General features: G+C 37.3%; 1 protein-coding gene across 2 annotated transcripts in view; it reads right to left on the bottom strand.

Moving 5' to 3' along the window:
* Positions 1-11,240: 11,240 nt before the first annotated feature.
* Positions 11,241-12,245, bottom strand: part of LOC149142158 (uncharacterized) — a 59,050-nt gene continuing 58,045 nt past the window's right edge. The window contains exons 10-11 of one of the 2 annotated variants that reach the window (XM_089447613.1): positions 12,024-12,109; positions 11,241-11,521 (exon numbers count right to left, since the gene is read on the bottom strand). In XM_089447613.1, the coding sequence (XP_089303739.1) occupies positions 11,257-11,521; positions 12,024-12,109 (351 nt within the window). In that variant the 3' untranslated portion in view covers positions 11,241-11,256. The remainder of the gene's footprint in view (positions 11,522-12,023; positions 12,110-12,245) is intronic. The other variant, XM_089447614.1, reaches the window with a different exon arrangement.

The following is a 12,245-nucleotide window of genomic DNA, read 5'->3' as shown; positions in this document are numbered from 1 at the left end:
TAACAGATCTCACCAAGGAGCTTTTGTTCGGACTGACATAGCACAAGGAGCCTTTGAGTGGCTCAAGGAGGTCATGAGCACATGTCATGTATTAGCATTGCTAGATTTTACACAACCATTTGTTCTTGACTCTGATGCCTCGAGAAAAGGCATAGGAGCAGTTTTGATGCAAAACAACCATCCCATTGCATTTGATGAGAGCAAGAAGCTCAAAGACTATGAGCGCCTCTATTCCATCTATGATCAGGAAATGTTGCCCATTATGCATGGATTGGCCAAGATTAGGCCATACCTGGTGGGCAACAAGTTCATGGTAAAGACCAATCATAACAGTCTTAGATTCTTTCAAGATCAAAAGGAGGTCAATGGCAAGCAATAGAAGTGGGTCAACAAGATCCAAGCACCTAATTACAAGATAGATTATATTAAGGGCATGAACAATACAGTTGTAGATGCCTTGTCCAGGAGGCCAACAACATTTTCTCTTATGGACATCTCAATGGATTGGAGATCCCACCTTCTCGTGGAGTACTCGAAGAATAAGTTGGCTTGTGAGGTATTGGATGGTTAGCTACAGGATGACAGATACAGGGTGGTCAATGACATCATTTACTACAAGGGCAGGATTTACTTGGTGCCACAGTCTCAATTAAAAGGGAAGATTATGCATACAACATATGATTCACCATTGGCAGGGCATCTAGGATTCCTCAAGACTTATAGGACCATTAGAGAGAAATTCTCGTGGAAGGGTCTCAAGGAGGATGTTCTAAGACATCTGCATGAGTGAAGTACATGTTAGAAAATCAGAAAGGCAGAAAGATTTTCTTATTCTTGATTTGTGATGCTTCTTGTTATTACGATTCTTTATATCTTCTTTCTTTTAGTTCATCAAGCAATGACCAAAGCAACAGCACATAAAACAATAGACACCAAATGTACGCATTATGCCAGGGCAAAACCCCCCTCGAGGGGAAAACCCAGTCAAGAAATTCTTCCTTTCAATAGTATTCTTTGAGACTCTTCACCCTATACCAAGACAAGACCTTCCCTCCACACCAAGTCAGCCTCCAAGAATTTCGACCCCTTTCTAGCAACTTCAACTAGGCAGCAGCTTCCGGCAATAGTGAAACTTGGAAGACTTCGATCTCCCAATCTAGGGCACGAAACAGAGAGAAAGAGGTACCAAAATTTTGATTTTCTTCTTCTCCTTAGGCTCCACCCAACTCGCAATTCCTTTGGCTTCCCGGAAATATACTTTGCGCTTTTCCCGGCTACAAGAGATATCGAACTTCTTGTGAGAGAGTGTGTTCCAAATGAATTCGATGTGCTTGTATTTATAAGCTATATGTGAGGTCGAATTAGGGTCCTTAGGCAGACTTGATTTCTTCTAGGTCGACTTGGTGTGGAGGATACATAAATCATATTTGACTCAATACTTAACCATTTTACATGATTCAAAAGCCCAAGAAGGGTCTCTTTAAACACACAATGACTCTATTGACTCGGAATAAATCCTAGAAGTCCTCAATGGGGACTTTGACCGAAAAGATGGTGACCCAAGCATGAAACCCATGCTTTAATAAGTCATAATAATAATAATAATTCTTTTCTTTATTCTTTTGACAAGTACATTACAAGATGACTCAAATACATTAAATGAAGACCGAACCTAGTTACATTTTCCAACACTCCCTCTTAACTAGGGAGGTATTCATCATATACAAGTACAATGGAAGATCTCAAACTATATGAACAATGAAGAACTTTAGGCACCGCAATGCCATGGACTAGATTCCTGACCAAGGCAATCTATCCATTGGTCTCTCAATAATTTAGGCACTACAATTCCACGGACTAGATTCCTGACCAGGGCAATCTATCCAAGTGGAAATAACATGGACTCAAGATTTTAGACTCTCTAGGTACCATCAAGCTTACTTGCTAACCACCAACCCAGAAATCCAAGTGTGTATCCAAAAACAGAGCTCTATAATCAACACCACCTTTTCCAACTCCGGGACATAAACATCAACACAAAGTGCCGACCAGATGTCCTCTCAGGCAATGCTTCACTCACAAAGCCTCAACATCCCTATATCCAGCAAATCAAGGATAACCAATCTCTCCCAATTAAACTGATTGGTAACCAGCATGTTATCAAAACCTTAGAGAGATTCACCTGTACAAACACAACCCTAATCAATAATGTACTTTCATATGTACATAATCAAATACAAACCTTCGAGGTCTTCCAAACAACTCGATGTTACTTCTCAACTTTTCATAGTAGGGCTATCAATCGAATCTCTGACAAAAGATTTCTCAATCATACACTTTCCTTTCCTACTTCTCATGTAGCAACATATCCTCCAAAATTCATTCTTCAATCAAACCAAGCTATGCCCTCCCTCTTAACTAAGGAGCATTTATTTATCCAAACTCCCTCTTAATATTAGGGAGATTTCTTTTATTCAGGCTTCCTCAGGGAGATCAGCTTCTTCTTTTTGTCAGCGGAGAATCTTTCGTGGCTTCCAACCATTTCATTAGAGTTATATCATCCCTACCATGTTTATATTGAAGATTGTGTACCTACACAACTTAGATAGCAAGTACAACCAAACCTATAGAAGCATGAAATTATCCATATCAAAATTACGGAAGCGTTTCAACCTTACATATATCAGATACCAAAACAAGAGATAAATACTCTTCAACATCTTGCTAGGGAATTTGTCATAAACCCTAGACTACTTCATAACAACTTTAATTCCATCTAGGGTTTCAATGTTTCTTCCAAAGGTATGACATACCATCCTACAACATAAAGCAAACCTTAGAATCAACTGAAACAAATATCCGTCTAGAAGGTATCTAACAACTTTCAAAATTCATATGTTAGAATTTCCACTAGGGATTCATACAAATCCTAGATTTCATACAAAATAATCAATCAAAACCAATCACATATTAGTCATTAACATGACCAGCTTCCATTAGGTTTAGTTGCAAACCCTAGATTTTCAATCAACCATCAATCTCAACCAAAACTCAGATTTCAACAATCTTACACAAATCGCAAATTATCATATTATCATTAGAGATTTTACTTCTACAAAGGTTCAACTCCATAACCATATAATTTCTTTTTCACAATCTCAACAATCATTATATAAATAGATTTCAGATTGTTAAATCACACATACTAGAGATTTTAACTGCTGCTAGGTTTAGCTGCAAAACCCTAAATTTCCAAATATCATCATCCTAGAATCTCAGGCAAGGACTTATAGTAAATCCTAAGACCATCAATAACTAGGTCAACACATGCATCTAGGAACTCATTACCATGCATAAGCATATCATATGTCCCACAACATTAATACATATACTCACCTAGACCAAGCTAGGGTTTCAACCAAATGGACACACACACACACACACACACACACACACACCTATATATATATATATATATATATATATATACACCTAGGGTTTCATCATCATGCAAAGGCATTTTATATCATGTGTTAGTCAAACCCAACTTCACAAATATCAAAAAGTTAGACATACAACAAACTTGATTAGACTAGGGTTTGATCAGACAAACACACACATACCAAGGAAATCATTTCTAAGACATTATAAGGATCTTGCTTACACATTCCACCAAACCTTAATGAGTTAGGGTTTCAATATAGGAACATAGCAAACCCAACATTACCAATACTTCAAAGGTTCAGGGTTTTAGACCTTATCTTTCAACCCTAACAAGTTAGGTTGTCCTGATCATACCAAAATTCCAAACATGACATCATCAATAAAACTTCAAATAGCATTTCACAATATCCCTAAGTTGTGTTAGGGTTTCACACATTGACATTAGCATACCCTTAGGTTAGGGTTTTCCAAGAACCTGTCTATGGTTCCATAAAATCAATTAAGAGTAGGAGTGGTATAGATTTATCAAGTGATGAATCACCCAGAATAAGAATCAATATGATTCACTATAGCTAGACACAACAATGTTAGTAATAGATTGTCAAATGAATAAGCATTTATTATCAAGAAAACAATGTTTTAAAGCGTACCTTTGTTTCTTAACAAACCTTATCTTGAGTGGCTTTCTTCCATACTCCTTGAGGATATAGCAGATGTCTTCCTAATCAAGACAATAGAGGGAGAATGGTGATTAGTATTTAATATAATCAAAACTAAATGAATACATGAAACCAAAAACTGAAAGGAAATGAGATACTTATCTTTGGGAGTTGTTGGGGGCTCCCTCCAAAGCTTGAGGGATACCTACAAACTTATAAAAACAATAAAAATGTCTTTTCCAAAATATGTTAAAAACCTATAAATTCTAAAACATATAAAACAAGATATCTAAAGCTACAAGCAAAGGACTTAGTAGTGTAAGTCCCTAATGTCAGATTCTTCGGGCTTGACTTTCTTTGGGTCTCCTTCTTCAACAAAGTTGGCTTGATCTCTTTCTCTCTTCTTGTTTCTTGGATTGTCGGGACAGTCACTCCTATAGTGACCTTTCTTATGACATTGATAGCATTCGACCTTAGACATGTCAACTTTCTTCCTTGGTCCTTTCACTCCTTCAAGATTGGCAGCTAATGAGATCCTTAATTCTTCCTTACTGCAAGCAGTTCATAGTTCTTCAAAGGTTGGAGCTACCTTCTAATTGTTAAGTCCTACAGCAAATGCACTCCAAGTAGATGGCAATCCTAATAGGGCAGTGATCATGAATTCTTTGTCTGGAACAATTTCATCAATGTCCAAAAGATCATCCCTGATTCTTGCTATCTTCACAAAGAAAGATGCCACTATGTCTTCTCGAGTCATCTTTGTGGTCCTTAGCTCATTCTTCAAACTTGCTACTTGACCAATGTTCTTAATAGTAAATAACTTTGATAAGGCTTCATACATTTCATGAGCATGATCGATGTTAGCTATGAATGGGACAAGGTTGTCCTTTATTCCTTCTACCATCAAAATCATGGCCACCAATTCTAGTTCCCTAAATTTCACTTTGTCATCATCACTAGAATCCTCAAGACTTCTTTACTTTTCCTTTGACCAAGTCTAGTACCTTGTTCTTTTCAAGGATGAGGTCAATCCTCTTCTTCCAGGACCTGTAGTTAGAGGCTCCTTCAAGTTTATTCTCTCCCTTGATTGTGTTAGACATCTTCCTTGAATATAGTAGATTCCTTCCTTGAGATAATCCTTTTGAATGATTCCTTGATCAAGTGCTTGAGACTACCTTTTTCTTCCTTATTCACCAAAGCTCTGATACCATGTTAGAAAATCAGAAAGGCAGAAAGATTTTCTTATCCTTGATAATTACTTGTGATGTTTCTTGTTATTACAATTCTTTATATCTTCTTTCTTTTAGTTCATCAAGCAATTACCAAAGCAGCAGCACATAAAACATTAGACACCAGATGTGGGCACTATGCCAGGGCAAAACCCCCCTCGAGGGGAAAACCCAGTCAAGAAATTCTTCCTTTCAATAGTATTCTCTGAGACTCTTCACCCTATACCAAGACCAGACCTTCCCTCCACACCAAGTCAGCCTCGAAGAATTTCGAACCCTTTCTAGCAACTTCGACTAGGCAACAGCTTCCGGCAACAGTGAAACTTGTAAGACTTCGATCTCCCAATCTAGGGCACGAAACAGAGAGAGAGAGGTACCAAAATTTTGATTTTTTTCTTCTCCTTAGGCTCCACCCAACTCGCACTTCCTTTGGCTTCCTAGCAACAAACTTCGCACTTTTCCCAGCTACAAGATATATCGAACTTCTTGTGAAAGAGTGTGTTCCAAATGAATTCGATGTGCTTGTATTTATAAGCTCCATGTGAGCTCGAATTAGGGTCCTTAGGCCAACTTGATTTCTTCTAGGCCAACTTGGTGTGGAGGATACATAAATCATATTTGACTCAATACTTAACCTTTTTACATGATTCAAAAGCCCAAGAAGGGTCTCTTTAAAAGTACAATGACTCCATTGACTCAAAATAAATCTTAGAAGTCCTCAATAGGGACTTTGACCTAAAACATGGTGACCCAAGCATGAAACCCATGCTTTAATAACTCACAGGGCAGCAAAAGGCTTCTATAAAATGGTTGCACCTTAGAGAATATTGTTACAATACAACATATCACATGTCAATTGGGATGTCAGCATTCAGGGATTTATATGGCTACGATGTCGTTTCATTTGCCAAGTTGGTATTTGGAGATATTTAGGCCCCAAAAGCTAAGGACTGGATCCAAGAGTGCCAACATATCCTCAAGGCCCTCAAGGATAATTTGCACATGACACAAAACCAGCAAAAATTGTATGCTAATAAGCACTAAATTGAGAGGAGGTTTGAGGAGGGAGACATGGTACATTTGCGCATACATCCTTATATATAGTCCACCCTCAAGCAAAAAGGTGCAGAGAAGTTGAAACCACAATTGTACGAGCCATACAGAGTCACCCAAAGAGTGGTAGAAGTAACCTATGAGTTAGTGCTTTCGGAGGGGAGCAAGATCCATAATGTCTTCCATGTGTCATTTTTTAAGAAAGCATTGGGGCAACAGGTCATATCTACACCCGAGTTACGCACTTTGGATGAGGAAGGACAAGTGGTATTGGTTTTGGAGGAACTACTAGAGATGAGACAAAAGAGAATGAGAAACATGTTCATCAGGGAATATCTTATTCGATGGAAGGATCGACCAGTATAGGACACAACATGGGAAGGGGAGAAAATACTTCAACATCTAAGATCAAAATTGCTTGAGGACAAGCAATCTTGGGTGGGGAGGACTGTAATGTCCCAAATCGCTTGAGCATGGAGATATCCTCCCTACTAGCCTAAGTTGTCACCTTTAGGCTAGCAAAAAGGGAATTTATTGAGGGGACAACAGAATTTTGCCTAACTCTACTTTCATTAAATAAAAGGGGCAAAATATTAGTAAATAAAAAGGGGCAAAAGTCACTTGGAGAAAATAAGAAAAATCCACTTAGTAACCTTGCCAACCCTCAAATCATGCACTTCACGTGCATCTACATCATCTTGGACACCTCATCATCCTTGGACATGGCATTTGGAGCACTTACATTGGATAACATTAGCCCTAGAGAGCTTATAGCTCACACATTGGTTAAATTAGGGCATATTTTCACAATGCTAGTGAGTTGGCTAAGGGCTTATAACTCGAGAGCATTTTAGCATCAAACTTGTTTTTGGGGCTTTGTTAGGCTAATTATTAGTCATGCTCCTCATATAAATAAAGGAGAGACTCATTGTATTGGATCATCATCACTTGTGACATATTTCAACCCTCTTAGAGAATTTCGGCCTTCTTGATTTCTTGTGGAGATGTTACTCTATGGTGTACTTTACTATTTGAAGCTATCTCTTTGGTCTTGGAAATGTTACTTTGGAGAAATAAAGGATTTTGCATGCATTCTATCTTGTAAGTGTGCCTTGGATTTGATAATTTTTTATTCTTGTGTTTAATGTATGGAATGATTAATTATCTAGGGTTTCTATTGGGCTAGTTATTGTTGAAAATCAATGTATGAATCTAGATGATAGCATTGTATGCATTACTCACTAGTAGAATGTGAATGGTAAGCCCCTCGATGAATCTTTAAACTAGCTCTGCCAAGTGATTCCGCTCCCTCACAAAAGTAATAGTTAGGGTTTTGAAATCTAGGGCTTCAATATTCCCTTACTCCTTACCAAGATTTAGCATATTTAACACTCCCATAGACTCCATCATCCCAAGGACTACGCAATAGCCTTGTCACTTTGTTGATCACCTTCAAAAATAACCATAGATCTGATTTTCTCTCTTAATCTCATTTTCAGCCCCTTAAGGATAAACTATTAGCTAGGGCTAGGGCATGAAATTGGCCTAGGGTTCAATTAGTTTGCTTGTGGAAGTATTCAACATTAAAAGAAGTGTCGGTTACCTCAAAACCAGCCCCTTTTAGTGGCCAATTCATCCACCTCAAAGGTAAATTCTTTTGCCCTAGGTAGGTCCTGCCCTAGAAATGCTCTAGTTTTCCCTAGGATTCAACTTGAGGCTTGTTGAAGGCTTCTTGTTCCATTGGTTGCTAGCATTCATCACTTAGAAGCCTTTTCTTGGCCTTGTGATTCTAGCTTGATCCTTTTGGCTTGCTATTCATCAAGCCCTAGATCATTTGTGCCATAAATAGGCTATATTGGAGGATGTGAATTGCCTAATCTTGCTTTTTGTGCCTTCTCCTTAAGAAGAGTTGTCCTCTATAAGCCTATCTTGTCACCTTATCCCTTGGACTTATCATATCTTTCATTGGTGACCTACTAAAGTGAAGCCTCCGTAGTGGTGAAAATCCACAAAATAGTAGGAGGTAGTGGCTGTGATGACAGTGAACCACACCTCATTGTATCCTTTGCTCTAGTTTTTGCCTTGTGAGCTCCCCTCACAAGACCCACTAGATTTTGAGGCAACAGTGTGCATTCATTATTGTAAGTTAACAATGTACAACTTTTTATGGTATAATTAATCTGCGTAGTCTAACGAGGCGGAGGAGTTGCCCGAAAAGTTATGGCAATTCCTGTCATATTTAGAGAAAATCCGGCAAGGATTTTTGTAAATCCAAGTTATAGTTGTTAAACTTCAAAATTTTAGGTGTCTTAGACGTTTTTTATGGTGCTGAATCCATTTCCACCATCAAAAACACAATTCAAACACTGCCTCTACAAGATTTTTTGAAATTTTTTTGCCCAGATTCCGGCCACTTTTGGCCATCCAGGCAATTCCTCCACCTCGTTAGATGACTCCTAATTAATCATACTAAAAAGTAATGATAACGATCTTACAGTGGGATTCTAAATGGTAATATGATTTTTTTATGTCCCATAGATATTTGACATGTGTATGTGTCATTTCCCCAACACATACCACATTTCTGAAAATTTGTCATATCAGTGTCCCTTCCCCCCCAATTCTATATCTGTTTCAGTGCAACTTAGTTTAACATTAATAAGGAAGAAGAGCTAATATTAGTTTATGGTTGTCAATTATAAACCCAAAACCAGTGTTGTGAGAGCTGGAGGATACTTAATGATCTTTCCAAGTTTTGCCAAGTTGGCCTGAAACGGGTAATGATCTCCAAACATTAGCAATCCAAAATTCAGCCTAACTTACCAGCACTCAGGGAACTCAAACCAGCTCAAACTCAAGAAACTCACCTAAAACCTAGTCACCTGGTTTGTGTCAATGTTCAAATTTGACAACACTGAAATTCAAGAAAAATCACCTAGCCAAAAGCATTTGATAAAATTCACCATTAAGTTTGAATATATATATTATATATGTGATTAATTATATGTGTGTGCGCGCGTGCTTAGTTAAATAACTTGATTAGGGCTGGACTTCTCAGATTTTCAGTGGCAATTGTAGGTTTTGTTTGTCAGACAAAGGGCCTTTCCCTGGGCTCAAACTATGGTCATCATTCTCCTTCAGGTCCTCTATGTGGGATACTTTGGCATCTCTGACCAAGCAGACCCTGGTCTCTTGGAATATATCAGTGGTTTTAAAAGCCCCCATTGGTCTTTGCTTTGTTTCTTTCTTTCATTGCCCCTCTTCTGCTTCTCAATTTCAAGTGAAGGTGCACACTTCTCAGCACTTAATAGATCTAGTTTTAGTGTTCATATATATATGTGTGTGTGTGTGTGTGTGGATAGGAGTGTTAAACAAAGCCACAAATACTGTGACAGACATCTACCCCCACCCAGCTGTAGATCAAGAAAGCAGTATCTAGGACTGAAGTCACTGCATTAAAGAGATAGGAATCCACAAATAATGAGAGAGAGAAAAGCTGCAACTATTAGGAGAAGTTTCTTGCACTTCTTATGGATATTTGTTGCATTCATTATAAAGTATTTGTTACATTTATTGTAGGAGTGTGATCAATCTAAAATATTGCAATTCTGGAAAGAAATGTTCTTTTAATGAAGAGAAAGAAGTGTGTTTGATAGGAAATATGCTAGGATGTATCTTTTGGTTCACCTATTTATATAGGTGAACAAGTGTGTGATGCTAGGCTGGCCTTTAAAATATGCAGGGGCAGCTATCAGCCTTTAGGTTCACCAAAGCCAAGCACATGTGCTCATTTCCAGTACTTGCCTAGGCCCTAGACATTACACCTGCCAAGGTAAAAACTTAAACTGAATCATTTCCTATTCCATGCTTTAAAAGGTAAAGAGAATAACGATTAGGATTAAATGAAGTTTGCCAGGATGTTACATACAAGCGACTTCATATACTGTCACAATCATGATAACAAAACCCAACAGCTCATCCAGCCAAAAGTTTTACAATACGTGGCTCTGATCAAACAAACATATAATTGGTGTTGTGAAAGACACAAATGGGACGAGAAATAGGCAAAATGCATTAGTGCTGAGAAACCGTTCACCAATTACCTAAATTGATCCTCAGCAGATTTAACATAATTAATTATACTATATACAATAATCCCTCTAATCCAAACTTGTGGAAAATATGAGAATAAACCTATAAGGTGAATCATAGTTTTTACTTCATCCACAAATTAAAACAAATATCACAAACTCCTGTTACTTCAAATCATTCAACGATTTTACTACAGGAGCCAGGAGAGTAGCCAAAGATTCAAAAATTCAACCACTAACTAATTTGCAAAGTTCATTATAAGCATATATGCCAAGTTTCCTTTTACAAGAAGGTACAGAAGCTCAAGAAAGTGAAAAAAAAAATGCAGTATTGATCTGTAGAATTCTCAAATATATAATCCTCAACATTACTAAATTTGCCGAAATTCTCAATTTTTAAATATTAGATTCTTGAACTTGCACTTTTAAAGACTATATCCTTCAGCTTATATGAAAAGAAGATTGACCAACCCATTCTTCATAATTTACAAATTTCCTTCAATATCCCTAGCACTCTATAAGCAAGTATTGGCGTAAGGTCTCTTGTTCATCAAACAGTGAGACCAAGGAGCTCTACCTTACACCAATAGGAGGTTGAAATTCCCACGCCATTTAAATATTTGAAAACACAGTTAACAAAATCACTACTTATTTAAAAAATGGAGTAACACAAAGCTTTTGGCCTTTATATATAATCCTGGATAGGTACTTATGTAAAAACCTTAAAAGAGATATTAGTATTTTACAGGAAAAAGTCCTCAGAAAATGTTAGTTGGAAAGCTACCTGTTAGCATCTCCAGTTCGCAATCTGTAAGATGAAAGAATTTGTTCTGGTACAAGTGGGCCACTAGAGACTTGGCGACCAGCCACTGGGGCAAGGTTGCTATCCTTGTGAAAACCTTGCTTTCGCTCATCATTCCTATAATTTTCAGCATTGCCCTTATAGATTTGCATCTCCTGGGTTCTAGAGAATTCAGATTTTGTGCGCTCCCTCCAAGTTGGGCTTTCACACTGGATATCATCCTCAAAAACATCAAATCGCCCTCTGCAACATTTACAGTGGCACAACTAATTTATGTGGTAAAAACTAGTTCCAACTGAACTATGATTCTTCCATAATCGAAAAGCATTTTATATTTTCTCCTCATACAATCATCCTAATTCTACTTTGCTCCAAAATTTCTGCTAGTGCAGGTTTGAACTATGATGCTAGCAAATCTATTATACATGGAATATAAATCAAATCCATAAATATAATATTTAAAGTGACCACAAATAAATTGTAACCTACATATTACTTACCCAGAGAAGAATTTCAAAGTTCCAAATTTAAATGGATAACCAAAATTAATAGCAGATTCTGCTAACCCATATGGAATCCAAAATAGATTTTAGACTTGACTGAACACCGTTACATAGTATATGATAATAATGTCACAAAACGCACATTGCATAGCACGATGTTTTTTTCTCAGATGTTAGATGGACTTTTAGAATAAATGATAAAAGATAAGCAATATATAGAACAAGGGTTGGAAACAAATTGCCTCATGTCGTACTTGAGACCGTTTAGACATTGAATTGGAAAATAGGGCTTTGGCCCTGGCTGAACCCGCATGACATGGTCTTCATCCTGTGAACTCTTCAATGTTAAAAATGTTTCCAAGTTATAAATCACCATTGTTTATAAAAAAATTGAAAAATATAAAAAATTGTAAGCATTCAAAAATTTCATTATTGGTCTTATCAAAATGTCTGCTGCCAAAAAG

Source organism: Pinus tabuliformis, chromosome X (genome assembly GCF_031772625.1).
Source record: "Pinus tabuliformis cultivar Carrire ecotype Pingquan chromosome X, CPIR1, whole genome shotgun sequence".
Classification (NCBI taxonomy): Eukaryota; Viridiplantae; Streptophyta; class Pinopsida; order Pinales; family Pinaceae; genus Pinus; species Pinus tabuliformis.
This window is presented reverse-complemented; position numbering and strand designations above follow the sequence as displayed.